Source organism: Megalops cyprinoides, chromosome 2, assembly GCF_013368585.1.
Source record: "Megalops cyprinoides isolate fMegCyp1 chromosome 2, fMegCyp1.pri, whole genome shotgun sequence".
Lineage (NCBI taxonomy): Eukaryota > Metazoa > Chordata > Actinopteri > Elopiformes > Megalopidae > Megalops > Megalops cyprinoides.
In genome coordinates, this window is record NC_050584.1 from 52,337,067 (window position 1) to 52,354,437 (window position 17,371).

Here is a 17,371-nt window from a genome sequence, read left to right on the forward strand (position 1 = left end):
AATAAAAAATAAACAAAATATATGCAGTTCCACCCCCACCGTCACCTCATCTCACTGCCTGTGTGCATCGGGTCGGACGTCATTTTGTTTTACTAAGGCAGAGAGCAGTGCATTGTGCTGCCAATACTAAACAGCCTGGTTCCTTCTCTATGGAGTACTGGAATTTCAGAGAAATTTTTCTGACTTTGGATTACAAGGTTCTTATTATGTACTTATTCAGGAGAAATATGCATTAGTGCATTGGACCAGCCATTTTATTTTAAAAAGTTCCATGTGATTATAAACAGGGCTTCTGTGTGCAATGTGTGAGACTGTAGACTTTGCCCACACATTCCAGGGAAGAACTCCAGGGAAGAACTCTGCCCTCTGCCTCAGAAGCGGTGAGATTGTCTGCTGAGAACAACGGCTGGCCTTGGGCTTGACCTCACGGAGGAGCAGCTTCAGGGCGCAGGGGGAGGGGGGGGGGGTTGCCCACGCTGGCAGTGCTGATGGTGCGAGCTTCAGGAAGCTGCCGTGACGCCCCTGCTTGACAGGCCTCAGCCTGTGGCTTGTTGTTGAAGGAAATCCTCTGACAGATCAGTGAGCTGCAGCAGGGAAGAGGCCAGCCCTCTGCCGACCACAAGGCGCAGAGAGGGCCTGGCCTGTGGTTTGACCGTGACACTGAGAGTGAGAGAACTCCATGCAGGACATGGAGCTCCCAAAAAACACGGTTATTTTTGTCCTGGAGATGAACCGTGCCCGCCACACACAACAAACCCAGAACTTACAATGATTTCGAATACTGTAGCATTGCTTATTCTAAGCCAAGGTTGATGTATGCATAGGAGCATTCCTGCATTCCCACTACACACAATTTACTTTTTTCAGAGGAACAAAAATAGACACCAACAAGTGTGGCCTTAACAAGTATACCCTGCGTTTGCAAGGGCTGACCTCTCACAGTAATGTTATCTTCCTTAAAGTGAATGACGCCATAGCCATGACAGTGGCCTATCAATTAAAATGTTCTGCAAAAACCAGCATCTAGTGATGGCACAGGGCACAAATGATGTGACTGTTCATGAGCCAGATCATTTTTAAACATATCACACCAAATAACATACCATAAAGCCAAAACACACCAGCCTGTAATATCAGCACCACCGCTCTTCTTTTACTGTAGCCTTAGTTACACAGCATTTTTGTGCTTACTTGCTCCTCTGTGATGAGTCCAGTCATCACAGAAACACTTTATTTAAGAAATTAGAAGAATATACAACATGTACGTTTTCTTATATAAAACTGTAAGAAAGACACAAGGATCGTTTCTGAAAAAAATATAGCCTGTTTGAATTTCTACTTAATACTGAAATAAATGCCTCATCTGTACAATGGATATTTTAAAGGACATTTTAAAGGACATTTTAAGCACAAAAAAGTGATGTATATACAACAGTAGATGAGCTGATATGACAACTAAAGCCAGGTTTATGCAGGTTGATGAAGAATAATTAAAAATATATACAGAGAACTCAACACATGAAATTCAAGTGCCATAGTTTACACATAGTTTTCGCATGGCAACACCACCTCAATAAGGCAATATCAACAGCACTCTGACAGCTAGATATGAAAAAAAAACATCCAGGAGCTCAAAATGGCACCTCATTCAAGACTTTCCCAATCACACGATCGCATAAAGAACAAGAACAACGAGAACAAGAACCAAGGCTCATCTGATAGGTCCTGAGAACTCAAAAGACCTTTTCAATGTCTTTTCACAGTCTTTTGAAAGTTTTTTTTTACCCCACTGGGCCTCTGGTGGGTGGCAGTAACGTGACTTCCTGTCACTTTGCGACTTGGTTAGGCTACAAAAGCTACCAGGGTCCAGGGGAGCCGGCAGTCAGGCCTCCTCAGCAGTGGCATCAATTCCAGCATAGGTGAAGTTCTCAAAGAGCGCCATGTTCACATATGCCTGCAGGGGAGACGTCGGAAATTTGAGGTGATTAAGAGATCAATTTAAAAATACACCAATTCATCTTACTAATATAATAAAAAAGTCACATATTGAGCCACATATTGAAATGAGTATGCCTTACCTTCCTGGCCTCTTGCATTCTGTTGAGCTGCACAGAGATCTGGGAGAAAGGGGGCCTCTCATATGGCCGATCTCTCCAGCACTGTCTCATCAGCTCATACCTGGGATGAAACAAGACTTTTAGCCACAAATGACAAGCCCTAATCAAGGCAGGGATTCTTGGGTAGTGGCCGCAACCTTCTCCAATAAAGTTATCACTGAAGAATATCATGCCTGTAGACAGGAACTGTGTGCCATAATGATTTTAGCAGTCTTGTTATGTGGGCACAAGGGTGTCTGTGGTTGGGAGTGAGCACTTACACCTCATCGTCACAGTTCCGGGGCTGTTCCATCCTGTATCCCTGGGGCAGCTTCTCGTAAAGCTCTGCACAGGTCATCCCACAATATGGGGTTCCACCTTGGGGAGAGAGTACACAACAGGCTCAGTGTTGCAGTGGATCCAAGGAGGTCACACCACACCATTTTATGTGGAAAGTCAGAATCACATTGTTGGTTAAGGTTTTGCATTAGGAATCTGGTAACTGACATACTGTAAGGCATGTAATTGGATGTCTGCTCTATAAATGGCTGGTTCTTACAGGTTGTTAGATTTAGATGGGACCTTCATTTTCTTCAGAGATTCAGAGGGGAAAAGGGATTTCTTTATGACCCTTTCTTTTCAGAATGTTCCATGTAGGTACACTTATCTTTGCCTTCTTCCTTTTTTTGTGCAGGGCTTCAATGCTGGTAGAAACTAAGATGTTTGGCTCAGTGTGAAGTGCAAGGTTGTGGCTTATTTGACTATAGTAATCTTTACTCAAGCATCCTTGTTCTTGATCTTGAGGGTTGGTCTAATGTTCAAAGTACAGGAAGTGGTAAAAAAAAGTCTACAGACCATTCTTTATTGAACATATACTCACCTAAACTCACAATCTCCCACAGAAGCACCCCAAAAGACCATCTAAAAGAAAAATCACACACATTTAGTGATGACATCCTTGTAATTAATTTTTGTAGCTATATATGACACTTTGTACAAAACATGTTCAACAATGTTGCAAGGACATATTGGTCACTCATTTCTGGACTTATTCAGTACTTATTATCATATTACTGATTGGAATTTCACAGTGGCTAAATTAAAATTCATTTAAAATTCAGCCAAAGGATGTTTCTAATGGTGTTTCCTATAAATAAAGGCTAATGTTCTGAATGTAAGAATGTGCAAACAAATGTGGATTTGTAATATTAAATATGAATAAATTGAGATTGTTTATTGTGGCCTGGGTTCAGCTAATTCCAAATGAAGTCCTTAAACAACCTTTCCATTGTCTGTAAACAGGACCAGGACATGAAGTACTACACTGGGTGAAATAAACAGTAACTACAACGGCCAGGCAGTGCAGACTGTAAGTTATCTCTGCTATCTCTGTGGTGTGACAAGACAGTGACAAGACAAGACAGTCTTCGGATAGGAAGAGCTCATTGGCAAGAGGCAAAAGAAGAACTCTGTGGCACAGAGTTTTTCCACATGAGTATTTTGGTGTTTTTCACTTCCTATTTCTTTACTTCTCGCACACAGAAAGTTTTTGACACGCCAGTTGTGGCAGTCACTGTGCTTTTCTTTTGCTTCCTGGTTCATGTTATCTGTTCCTCTACATTCATTTATCAACAGACGATTGCAGGGGACCCATGATTCAGTGCGTTATAGACTGTTGACTGCATTGGACTGTGGCTGCAAGACAACATGTCACTGTTTGCCTCTGATTATTGAAGCCTGACTGCAAGCTGATAGATATTGGTTTACTGGCACAAATACATTTTAAAAAATAATGTTTTTAAAAAACAAAAGTAAGAGTAAAAAGGTGATTCAATGAATGCTGCCACTACTATTTTCGAATCCTGCATGTTGTAAAGATGCTGAATTCAAATAAAATACCTGGTAGTAAAATAAGAGTAATAATGATTTGTTAGGATTGCTGTGCCATACAGCACATTTAAATTGAAATTATGACTACAACTTCATTAAACCAGGACAGTAAAACCACAACTGACCCTAACAGCCTGACAAACTGACTGCATACTGTGTTGAATGCTCAAAATCAAATATACTTACACATCACTCTTTGTGGTGTAGACACTGTAGTTTAATGATTCTATAGCCATCCACCGTACAGGCAATCTTCCCTGCAACACAGAGGCAAGGTCTTAGAGTGCACATTATCACTCATGCAGTGCAGTAGGGTGCAGGGTCAATATTATTCCAATGAACTGTAAAAGTGCACTATTACCATGCATGTAAAGCAGAGTGGCTTTTGGCAAATGTTTGCATGTGGTAATATTGTGATCTGCAACTCGATTCCATGAACTGCCTTTTTGACTTTAATTGTTCTAATTTCAATTTAAGATTATAAGGACTGGAATTAACCACTCTTCCACAGTGGATCAATTGCCATGGGCATGGGTATCTGGACGAAGAAATTCAGCCCTGTTGTTCTCATAACAGTGCTACTCCACTGTGTCACGATATGAAATTATCACAAAACAATATTCCCTTGAGCAAAAATTCTGATAGGAAAATGAAAATATAACATAATTGAACAAGTTTTCTTTTTTCCCTTTAGTCATATATGAAATTCCTGCACCAATATTCATGATATAAAATAGGTTTGAGTGACCTTCTATAGAACCATACTGTACAGAGGAGTATTTATCTTTAAACAATAAAATAAAGGAAGCTAGGAAAAGCTTACAATACATGTTAAGTTCTATGAAGACATGAGCAAAAACGAACATGTGTAGGTGATATGCAGACAAGTATGTCGAGATGACCAATATAGACATGTGCAGGTGGAATAGGGTATGTGTTGTGGCCCTTTACTTAAAGCGTAACTTCACCATAAATGTAAAACGTAATATACTATTCCTTTCCTTTACAAGAATAAATATTCAAATTGGAGAGCTCTTTGTTTGTTTTAATTACTATAAACGCAAGCTAATTTAAAATACTTCACCTCCATTGGGTAACCACATTCAAAATCAAACCCTTATTCAAAGGCCAAACTGCATATTTCCACCTGTCCTGCCCTCTGTGGATTGCAGCAAATTAGACTTGCAAATTGTGTAACTCATTCTTAAAAATCCTGCTTGGTCCCTGAAATGTCTTTATAAGCACCCCAAACACTTAGCTAAAATAAAAGGACGTACAAACTGGTTTGGCCCCATGGGGCGAACAAAATGACATGGAGTCCTCTTGGTTTCAACAAAAAGATCATTTCAGTTGAAATAACTGGCTTAATTGTTTCAGGACAGCCATTTGTGCACACATGAAAGTCATAAATCAAGTGACCATTCACTGTCCAAATATTGGGGGAGGGGGTGTAGTGTCACATGCAATATTTCTTCACTGTGACATGGTTCATGGCTTTTCAATATACATTCTTACTAAACTGTAAGGAAAGGAAAAACATAATCAATTTTACATTTTCCCTGAAATTACCCTTCAGTGACCTGGAAAACAAACCTCTGACAAAAGGATAATGAGACAAAAATACTACCAACAAAAACATGTTGATGTACTCTCCCTAACTCCCTAACTCATATTTATTTCCAACAACCTGGACAGGGGAAGTTAAGAGGTTAGGCCTATTGTGAATTTGGAATTTCAGTTTTACTAATAGGGAAATATTTCGACGAGTATTTTGGAAGTCCTTCAAAACTTGGGAGAGGAAGGTCAGAGTGGAGACTTTGCTGTGACTAAACCATTTTGAATGCAGTAGTCATCCCTTCCAATATAGTTGAATACAAAAATGATTCATCTTTTAGCAATGGTATTTAAGCCTCACTGCAAAAAACACCCTTACAGGAAATGTGTTACACAAAGGTTGCAGCGTAAGAGAAACACCTACCATAGTCTTCTTTACATAGACCTCTTCCCCCCTGGACAGTCCGAAATCAGCGATCTTAGCAACCAGATTTTCGCCCACCAGCACATTCCTGGCAGCCAGATCCCTGTGAATGAACTGCAGTGGGGGGGGGGGGGGGGGGGGGGTCGGAAGGACACAGTACAAGAGTATTCATCAGAAAATATCACTTCAATTACACAGTCAGTACAGTCAGTACACAGCAAGTTATTTCTCCAAGTTATGACCACTAAATACAAAATAAATCTACAGGAAAACACTGAAATGACAAAATATTGCAAATAATTTCTCACTGTCATTTGCTGGCAAACTGACACTTGGACATTGTGACTATCAGAATATTCATGAGATATAAATTACAGTGACAGATGAACACCTTGAATGTGCCTTTAAAAAACAGTCAAAGTATCTCACACAGTAAAACATGATGAATTAAAGACTTAAGATAACACACACAAATTTTTTTTATAGATTTTTGAGTTATTTTTTGATCCTAATAAAATAAGCTCAGTGCTGAGCATGAAAGTGAGGAATCAAGTATCGGTAGATAAAAACAGAGAAACTGTGATGGTGTTTGCACACAGGTGTCCGAGGCCTCTACCTGTTTGTCACTGAGGTAGTGCATGCCTGTTGCCACATCTACAGCAAACTGCAACAGCTGCTGGGAGGTGAGGGTGGAGGCAGTGCCATGCTCCTTGGCAAAGGCAGGGTCAGTCTCCAGGACTCTGCTCTTCCTCAGGAAATCCAACAGGTTCCCATAGGGGGCATATTCAATGGCAATGTATAGGTACCCTGAGGACAGGTAAGCCATTAGTTTGATAGATAACACCTACAACTTCAACTAAATAATGTACGGTGAAATACATATATGATGGGTGGCAGTGTAGCGTGGTGGTAAGAAGCAGGGCTTGTAACTGAAAGTTTGTTGGTTCGATTCCTAACTGGGGCACTGCTGCTGTACCCTTGGCCAAGGTACTTAACCCAGAATTGCTTCAGTAAATATCCAGCTGTATAAATGGATAACATGTAATAATTATAACCTATGTAAGTCACTCTGCATAGGAGTGTCTCCTAAATGAAAGTAACATAATGCAACTCAAGTAAATTAGACAACTGAGCTGTCATTTCCTCTGGTATTTCTAAAGAAACCACCAACTGAAACTTGTCCAGCAAGTATTTTACACTTTTTAAAGGATTTCAAGATTCTGCACCAGAGCACATAATTGAGTCATTAACATCATACCAACTCAGGCAACGTCTGAGTTATCCTAAAGCCAACCTTCCATTTGTAGAATTAATCATAAACAGCTACAGAGGCTCCTTATTATTTTAATGGGCCAAAATTATATTACTCCATTCAACAGTATTTCAGAGGTCCATTAGCTGAAAATCTTGGTCACATTTTATACTTTCAGTTGAAGTATTCTTAAATAAATAGCTTATATATTTAAAAGGATGATCTGTTGGACATTCTATTATGGCTTTGTCATTTCTCTTAAATACACGTTACACCCTAAAAACTCCTCTTTACAATAACGTGTAAGCCATTGGAGATATTGCAAAAGCAAACAATTCATAAAATGCCTACAGAATAACATGAGATGGTGAGAATCCATTTTCATACTTAGATCCTCACTTAAATCATCATATTGTATAAACGGTACTTGATCCATGCACATACAGCTGATGGCAAACATACAAATAAAACAAAAATGATATGAGAAATGATTATCGCAGAAAAAGTGCTTTGACCTGGTGAACATGTTCCCCAGGTTAAATTTAAGGTATCTGGTTGCTATATTACACCGAGAATTTAGCTCAAATCATGGTTTTAATTTTGGCAAGAATCAATTAGCTCCCTTATCCCTTATAAGTCTGTAATGGCTTTACCATGGGTTGTCTTTTTCCACAAAGTACAAAATCTGCTGTGCGGTTAATCTGAAAGGTAAGGGTGGTTGTGGGAGACAAAATTCACATATACTATTTTATGTTCAAATTTTTCTTATTAAAATATTCATTGTGCTTTAAGTGATAGCAATATATTGATTATCCAATGGAAAATACATAATTGCCCAGATGAGAAGCCAAAAGCAAAGCCATATCGACGTCGGTACCCAGTGCTCCCAGGAGGTGGCAGTCTCTCCAGGTAGAATCTCTCACTCACCCCTGTTTTCGCAGGCTCCAATAAGGTTGATGATGTTGGGGTGCTGGCCCAGTTTACACAGCACCTCCAGTTCACCAGCAAAGTCCCTGTGGTCATTTTCTGATGCAAACTCTGCAAAGCAACAGACACGTCACAATCCAGTGTACAAAATGAGTGTGCTTGCGTACAATTGGTGCCCCTCTCCCACCTCACCCTTCAGCATCTTGATGGCAGCGCTCATTTTATTGCCGTCCTTCTTGATCATGGCCTTTATAACTTGACCGAAGTTCCCCTCCCCAATGACGTCCTCGAATTTGATGTCCTCCCACTCCAGTATAGGGTAGGTGAGGGGCTCAGCCTGAGGCTTGGGCCGCCGAGTCAGCGTCAGGGTTCCAGAATTGAACTGCAGGATGGTCTCCTCTCCCTGTGTGGGGAGAAATTTTGAAGATTAGAATTAAACTGCAGGGTGCTCTTCTCTCCCTGTGGGAAGAGACAGCCCGAACATTCACTCTAACTGATCTGTTGAAATTTGGACATTAGAGCTCCCTTTCATGAAATTTCTCTAAACATGTAATTTTGTTGGTGTCTGGAAGTATATGTACCACAGAACATGTCAGGAGCTTAGTAATACTCTGACGATTATGATTACGTTGTATACACTTTGCGATGATGCACACTGCGGAAACGTCTCTGCTTATGGGCGGCAGTGTAGCATAGTGGTTAAGGAGTAGGACACCTTAACCACTATGCTACATGGAGGCAGTGCTACTCTTCCCTTGGGCAAGGTATTTAACCCACAATTTCCTCAGCAAATATCCAGCTGTATAAATGGATAACATTGTAAAAACCTGACCTAACTGATATAAGTCACTCTGGATAAGAGGGTCTGCAAAATGCTAATAATATAATTTAGGTTGTTGAGGAAACTCTGTTCACTGTGATGTGAAGCTGGCTAAAGCTCATTTAGCTGACCAAGATAATACAGCCAGGTGGTACAGTAAGCCACAGGTAAACTGTGCTTAGAAAATCACTCCCTGTGACCCATGACCTATGATAGTTGTAAAACAAAGTTTGGTAGTTATATTATGATTCTTGAAAATCAATAGCATGTGTACCGAGAATTAACCTGACATAAAGTTTGTCTGGGCTAATGCAGAATGGAGGGTACAACAGCTGAAACTATTTAAATTTTCACATCAGGGAATCATACTGTCAACAGGATATGCCAACAATTTAGGGGCCACATAGCGCCACCCACTGGTCACTGATGTTGCCCTATAAAGTGTAAAGCATTTATGATACCTTCAGGAAACAAAGTGTTTCAATAAAGGCAAAACTGTAAAGGTTTAGCTTGATTGAAACACTTTATCTCCTGAAGGTAAAGTGTGTGCTCGAAAGTAAAGTGTAGTAAATTAAACTAAAGCAAAGCAAAGTAAGGTAAAGCGTGTGTTAGACAAAAGGCGCACCACATACCGATCCTGACTGATAGGTGAAAGTTCGTCGGCGGTTGAGCAATGTCTTGCGGATGCAAAAGAGCCCCAACAGCGCGAATAAGATGGTAAAGCAGGTGACCATTACTGAGCCCACTACAGCCATCAGCAACTGGAACCTTTCGCTTCCTGGACGGCCCCCAACCCCCTGTGTTGTTGGGGTGAAGCTGGGAGGACCTAAAGTGAGAGAAGAGTTAAAGAGGGATCTGCACAGCTACAACCCTTGCTATCAGATTTTCCATCTTAAAAAAGGTTTTTGGTGTAGTAAGGTCAATAATCACCAAAATCAATTATAAATTTAAATGACTAAGCCGTAATTTTGTTTTCTTTCATTTGCCTTACCCAAAGTTCTTTATGAAGTCCATTAATGGAAAAAAATATTGCAAAAGCAAAGGGATGTACAGTACGTGAGCTTCACTCCACGGGAACGCCCCTGTGTTCCACTCCACTCTAAGCAATGGCAATGATCCTTACCGTCCCCCGGAGTCCAGGCTTGGACAAACTTGCTCCACTCGCCAGGTACTTTGGAGAACGCTCGGACACGGAACTGGTAGAGTGTGCTGCCGTTGAGCGCTGTGACATCTTTGGTAGTCTTGTTGCCATCGTCAGTGTCCACCCAAGGATGCAGGCTGCCCTGGCCTACAGGCTGGTACTCAATGATGTACTTGATGATGCCACCATTGGGGTCTTCTGGTGGTTGCCACTTGAGACGTACAGCGTTGATGGAGAGAGGGTCGGCCTGCACGTTACGAGGGGAGGATGGCCCTGGGAAAGGAGAAACCACCAGCAGTTTTAACACAGGTTATATACACTACAGTTACATATATTATTTCCTTCATTTTTTCCTACATTTTTTTTCTCTTAACTTCGGCTCTCAAAAATCAGAAAATAGCAGGCAATATCATTGCACAGTTTCACAAATTAGACAGCTGTCCTGAACTTTCCAAACTGAGGGTAGAGGTATGATAAAGAAACACTGAGACAGCCCTACTCTCACATTCTACTTCACCCTATGCAAACACTAGAGGGGTGGTGAGGTTGTTGGGCACTGAAATATAATCTCTGGCTGAAAAAGGGAAAGTTACCCTGGCTGTTGATTCGGATGGGGTACGGTTTTGAGGCTGGCCCATGACTGCCACAGTTGATCAGCCTGACGACCACTTTGTAGTCGCGGTTGTATTCCAGGTTGTAGAACTTGGTGGAGAGCACATTGAGCAAGGTGGTCTGCTCCACAAGCTTGTCGTCAGAGGGTCCGTAGAGCTGCACTACAAAGCCACTGGCCGTGCTGGGGCTCCCTGGCAATAACCACCTCACTGTGGCGTTACGGCCTTCCAGCGAGCTGAAATCAATCTCCGGCCTCACCGTTGGCTCTGACAACACAGAACACTGAGTCAGAGACTGTCCTCTATTTACCTCCCCTCTTCCCCTGAAGAACAGCTCAACCAGAGCTTGTCACTGCACCGCCCCTACTAGCCTGCACTTAGTCTAACTCTATGATGGGACTGTTCCACTAGATCAGGGCCATCTATGCACACAATCACCATGTCTACTCTTCTAACTTGTGTATGGCTCTAAAGCAAATTTGATCTTAGGTCTATTATTATGATGCTTTCTTGAACGTAAAGCTAAGCTGAGAGGAAATCATGCAGGTCTCTCCAACCACTGACCTGGACAGTCTGTCTCTATGATAGCCTCAGGTCCAGGTGCTCCCTCTCCTCCATCTCCAGGGCGTGTGAGCTGGACCCGCACAAGATACCTGGTGGAGGGTTTCAGGTTCATCAGGGTGATGGGCTCTGTGCTGTAGACTGAAAAAAATGACATGGATCAAACCTTGAGGAAAGCCTGCATTGAAAGTCGCTTTATTGGAGATAGTGCCATCAGCTCTTTTGAACATCTATAGCATTTTCTGAAGCACTCGCCAGAATCCTCATGATGACATTGTGGCATGCTCTCAGTTTACCCTCCCTGGGTTTTTAAGGACCATATCCCTGCTCACTTACCAATGATGGAGGACCAGGAGTCTCCTGTTTCCATGGGTTTGTAGAGGAGCTTGGTAGATACAATGGGACCATCTCCTTTGTAAGAGTCCACAGGCCTGACCACCAGCTGTTTACTCCTCTTCTCCAGCAGTCTGGGAGGGGTTATTGGACAGGGAGGCTCTGATAGGACAGACATCAACAGTCTATGACTAAAGAATCAGGCAGACTATCCTGTCAATAACTCTATATACCAACCAAGAACTTACATAATACATAATACAAAACATGCAATCTCACCCTTGACAGTGAGGTTGAATTTGCGTGTGTCCTGTCCCCCGTTGGTGGAGACTCGGCATTCCCACAATCCCCCGTGCTCAAAAGACAGATGAGGGATCTCGAACTGGGCTGTGCTCTTGTTCGAATCCATGGTCGTGCGAGAGGCCTACACAATCAACACACAAGCAGCAAAACATGGTTGTACATTCAAATACTGTCGTGCAACATCAAAATATTAACTTCAATCAATGGATGTTTAAGATATTTAGAGTTTAATATGTGATAATGTGATCCCACTGTCTTTCCTCTCACCTTGAGAACAGTGCTATCCAGCTTTCGTAGCTCAATGCTGGTGTGGCTGGGAAGAGGGTTTCCCGTGGCAGAACACTGAATCTTGGGGCTGGAGTTCAGGTTCCACTCCAGAGTGCTTGGCATGTCCAGGATCTGGGGTACACGATCTGAGAAGGACATGAGAGTTATGAGGAAAGGGTCACCGTAATTGGGTATTTTGATAAATTAAAAATACCAGGTGCTCAAATGGCTCTGACATGAAGTTACCTGATTTCTCACAGTTCTGCCCACGCCAGCCGGTGGGGCACTGGCAACCACTGAATGGGTTGCACACTCCTCCATTCTTGCATTTGCAGCTCAGCTGACAACCAGCTCCATACATGCCCTTATCACAGGCTGCCAGAGAGAAGAGAGGCATGTATTAGCAGAACTTGACCTCCCCCATGCGAAAATAGTGGAATTGACAAATGTTCCTCTCATTACGTCCATGTGTCTGGCACTATCAGTCCTATTCATTGAAGCAGGCATCATGTTTCCTAAATGCACTGTTTTAAAAACAAAAAATATGATTGTTCCCCTGAACCCTTGTGTTTTTTTTTAATTCTTCTAACGTATCATTTGTTGTTTCAAGTTTACATTGCGCTAGTATGTTTCCCATGACCCATATTTCTCCCCTCACAGATATTATTATTCAGTTTTTTTAACCTGAATAGCATTGCGTGTATAAGAATATTAATTGTACTTCCATTTAATGTAGACAAAATATGCTCCATAGGTTAAGGGCATCTGTAAAATTTGATAATAATTCAGAAAAATGACTAACTAGAGGAAAAATACCACCATACAGTAAGATGTTATTGTTATTATTGTTGACTTATGCATGATTCCACACATGCTCTCTGAACTGAGCCAGTATTAAGGGGTATTTCAATGGATATTTGAACTGCATTATCACAGAGCTTTTAGTCTTTGTGTACACTAAAAGCCAAAAGACCAATTCACTTTTGTTGCAGCGGGGCCCATGCCATCCACTAGCACAGGAACAGCCATAGGGATCAGAGAGGCAGAAGTTCAATCCTTTGCAATTCATTGTTGATCGACAGGGTTCTTGGCAGTTCTTTCCAAACATTCCCTCCCGACAGGCTGCAAGTGAAAAAAGAATGGCATAATTTTAAGCAAAGGCGAATTTTGAGTTTTACTCTTCTGCTGCTGCCAGTGAATAAATACACTACTATGCAAAAGCCTTAGACACATTGAGGAGGTACAAAGTGTGCAAGGCATAAACAAGAGGTCCAAAGAAACATCATCTGTAATTGACAGCACTGGAATCCCCCAATGGAAGATCCAAAATGCTGTCTAAGAAGGATGAGAAATCATTTAGGGTAATATCCTGGGAAGGGCTACAGAGAAGACTACTATTGAATTGGCAACAGAACTAGCAGAGGACTCAAGTTAACTAACAGATGGGTTGAAGTAATATCTGTCAATAAAAGGGAATAAAACTACAATGCTACAATATGCACAATGTTTATGCTTTGAGTGAAAAAAAAGTAAAAGAAAAATGTGCATGACTTTTGCAAATCTGTGTAAAGAATTTCCCAGTAAATATACCTTAAGTCTAGAATAGATCATTTAGAACAGCAGCAGCAAATGTATCAATTCACTGTCAAAGGGCTGATGAAATGAAAGCCTCATTTGAAACTTTGTTCCTTACCCTTACAGTAGTTGCCATGATTTCTTTTTCATGTCTCAGATTCAGCCATGAATCCATGCACATCAAAATAGCAAGTATTGGCTTTGTGGGGACTCGGGAGCAGGCTCCCACTCATTACTCTCACTCAATTTCTTTTGTTTAGAACAAGGTTTTGAGACATACAACAAAATATAAACATAAATATACAACAATTATCATAAAGAAAAGGAATATCTAATACTGAATACTCTAATACTTTTGATGGGCCTTTTAAGAAAATATGTTGTGTCTGTCATATTACTTGCATCTGTCACATTATCTTCTGTATGAAAAACTGTCCCTGTGATGGCAGACATGCTACTCTCCCCACCTGTCTCACATCGCATTCCCATGAAGCCGGGTGGGCAGATACAGTCTCCTTCCTTGTCGTGACACACACCCCCGTTCAGGCACTCAGGGCAGTCCTGGTCGCAGTCGACTCCCCATTTCTTATCTGAGCAGGCTGAGGCACACAGACAGGTGAGCTAATATCCGCAATTCCCTCTCAGCCAAGTGTCACACAAGGGTCAAAACTTCATATGTACCTCGAACAATGACCCTCATCCAGGCACCATAGATCGGACTATCTCCCATGAAGCAGGCGCTGTAGATCCCTGCGTGACTCTGTGTCAGGTTCTCTAGAGTCATGACTGCTGTATTATTGGAGAGCTCACCCTTGTCTGTCGTGTGGTAGTAGTTTCCTACAGACATAACATGAAACCAAGAGAGGCAGAGTGGTCATGTGGTCAAACAGTCTTTTTTGTGCCAAATTGTGAAATTTCCACACCATATGAAACATATGGAGGCTGACTCAAAGACTGCATCACATCTCATTGCTGACAAGGGAGTGTCAGCAATGAGCTCAGTGTTGCAAGGCCATCCGCTATACCTGGCGTACAATCAAAGCCTTTCCCTGGGTTTAATTTAGTAACAAATTCACTTTCGTCAGAGCTTCCCTGACTTACCTTTATATTTCCATGTGATGTCCCTCCTTTCTTTGGCTAGGATGTCCATTGCCAACTGTACTGTGTCTCCTCTGTTGGCTGTTACTGAAAGCTGCTTTGGTTCTAAAGAAGCTGCAAAGCAGAACCAATAACTGGACACTCATTAAAACACACTACTGATTGTGACAATTTATTATTATAAATAATAAGATATAAATAATAAGATATATATATAAGATATTATAAATACACAGTTGAAATAATGATTTCATATCTTATAGTAGGGGCTCTGTATTCAAAGAAACACTGGTTCCCTTGACTTCTTATATGAATTAAAATAATTCTAACAACAAACATTTATTTTGAATGCAGTCATTAATTATGATACTTTTAAAAGTATTATCAGGATGCATTAACAGTGACAACCTGAAAAGTCAGCAGGTGTCAATTTACTTGCCTGATCTCAAACATATTGTAAAATTCCTTATATACAAACCAATAATTACCTGTGGCAAAATTATTGATTAGTGTCACTTTCATGAGAGCCCTTGAGTCCTGGACCGCGTCACAGGTAAACATGCCCATTATATCAAGACTATGAAAGCCTGTGGCTCTTGCCTCCTGGCTTCTGGGCCTTTGTACTTTGAAGCGGGGTGGGGAGGGAAGGAGGAGGATGGTGTTGTCCTTCTGGATCCGAAGTTCGAGCTTGCTGGCGTCGCGCTCCCCGGAGATACAAGAGAGGAAGAAATCGGAGACGGAGGCCGCTTCAGCATTGGAGATCAGGGTCAGATCCATAACCGCACCTGTGGGACATATATGCGACATGTTGGAGAGTAATTCAGAGATATACCATCTCACCGTCAGCGCGGTCACACGCATTTCTAAAAATTCTGTTGTAGATTAGAAGAGAGAGGTGAACAATGGCAGGAAAAAGAGATGCGCCCATAAGGGGCGCTTTCTTGCACGCATCCTGACAGTCGCGACTCAGTTGACATATTAGCGTTGCGCTCGAGCAATTCGCGGTCGTCTACTCAAAATATTGTAACACATATTTTCTAGAAGGGTCTATATATCGTCACTCACCGACAAAATCACAGACCTGACCCTTCACAAATGATTATGAAGCAGCTAGTAGCGCAGTAGTGAAATAGTGGAGTAGCGTGTAGTGCATCTACCAATACTGGTAACAGTTAGGTTTGAATTCCATATACTTGGAAATACTATGTTGCCATGAAGTGTTATAAAATGAAAATACATTGATAAGACGTCCAATCACAGCCATCCTAACGGTAGATCATCTTGCTTGTGAACAATCTGTTGTGTCCACGTTTGTCAGATTTTTCTTTTTCTTTCTTCTTTAATTTCGAAAGATGCTGAGATGAAACCATTACCGAGTAATATAGTGTTGCTCAACCTTCATTATTATTTAATTAATACATTGCTTTGTACACTTTAATTGGTATCCCTATCTGGATTAAATCCCCCAGCGATTAATTAACTTTAATGCTCCAAATATTTGGCAGGTCAACTTTGTGAGTTAAAACGCCATCGGTGACAGTTGACAGAAATCAAAGGGATGTGAAGTCTCTTAGTAAGCAGCTAATAACATAAACTTCATACCTGATACTGAGATGAGACATAAGCAATAAAAGGCGGCAATCATAATTGTAATCCTTTTAAACGTAATCCTTATATCAGAGATGATCCTTGGATTCAGCTCCTTTCGTTGTGTCAGATATTCCCGCAATTAAGCGTATTATCCCAGTGTGTCCAAAAACAGTGCGAATTATTGCGCATTTCCATTAAATCCAGTTTTATGTTGTTAGTTCCTATCCTTACAGTCCAGTCTGAGCTTCCAGATCTCCCTAAACGCAGATTACTGTGGGTGGGAAAGGAAGGAAAAGCGTCACGGAGGTCTCTGAGATTCGAGGAGCACTCAGCTTGCGCCGCTCTTTTTCCCAGTGGCTGCAAACAATTCCACAAATATTTTTGTAAAATGATTTGAGATTCCATATCGTGTCTACAGTAGCAAAACGTTATGAGATGTGGACATATTTAGATGTCAAGTCTATAAACATGGTTGTATTAGTTTTACTAGTCATTGTACATCCAGCCAAAGTCTATTTATTAAATCCAATTAAGACCCAGGGGATCTGGCCTGTACAGGTGTGCTATGGTATGAGGGGAAGGTCCTACTGCAAATGTTCTAAATCAAAACTTTTAACATTCAGTTGGAGATCTTATTATCGCTTGGATTAGTCAGTTAACATACAATACATACTGCAGACAATGCAGTGCATTTATGTAGTGACTTTGATGGATCATAAGCTGCATTACAGGGTGGCAGGGATAACTCACCTCAGCCTCCACCAATGTGTTGCACTGATTTCAGTAACTCATGGCAGCCATTTTGTTAAGGTCACAAGTATGGGGTGTATTTTGCCAAGTAAACTGGGGAGTGAGTACACAGCTTGACTGGGAATTTGACCAGGACTCCAGCAAAGCTCATACGCTCTATGATCATCAATGCAATGGAA

The 17,371-nt window shown here is 41.4% G+C and overlaps 1 protein-coding gene across 1 annotated transcript; it reads right to left on the reverse strand.

Annotated features, from left to right (window-relative positions):
- Window positions 1-1,796: 1,796 nt before the first annotated feature.
- tie1 (tyrosine kinase with immunoglobulin-like and EGF-like domains 1) lies at window positions 1,797-16,667 on the reverse strand. The gene is made up of 22 exons (XM_036521401.1): window positions 16,455-16,667; window positions 15,341-15,637; window positions 14,856-14,966; window positions 14,436-14,591; window positions 14,222-14,353; window positions 13,161-13,301; window positions 12,426-12,554; window positions 12,180-12,325; window positions 11,889-12,033; window positions 11,613-11,771; window positions 11,280-11,417; window positions 10,087-10,377; window positions 9,596-9,789; window positions 8,336-8,546; window positions 8,144-8,254; window positions 6,581-6,771; window positions 5,965-6,078; window positions 4,173-4,243; window positions 2,977-3,017; window positions 2,378-2,474; window positions 2,079-2,178; window positions 1,797-1,954 (listed from the first exon to the last, which is right to left on the reverse strand). Exons 1-22 carry the CDS (start codon window positions 16,495-16,497, stop codon window positions 1,883-1,885), a joined length of 3,090 nt encoding a protein of 1,029 aa, XP_036377294.1. The 5' UTR covers window positions 16,498-16,667; the 3' UTR covers window positions 1,797-1,882.
- Between the last annotated feature and the right edge of the window lie 704 nt (window positions 16,668-17,371).

Coding starts and splice junctions, on each gene's coding strand:
- tie1 (XM_036521401.1), bottom strand. CDS start 16,497: ATGATTGCCGCCTTTTATTGCTTATGTCTCATCTCAGTATCAG. Junction 8,547..9,595: donor TCACCTATCAGTCAGGATCG/GTATGTGGTGCG, acceptor CTCCCCACACAG/GGAGAGGAGACCATCCTGCA. Junction 6,772..8,143: donor TGGAGCCTGCGAAAACAGGG/GTGAGTGAGAGA, acceptor ACCTGTCCTCAG/GGTACCTATACATTGCCATT.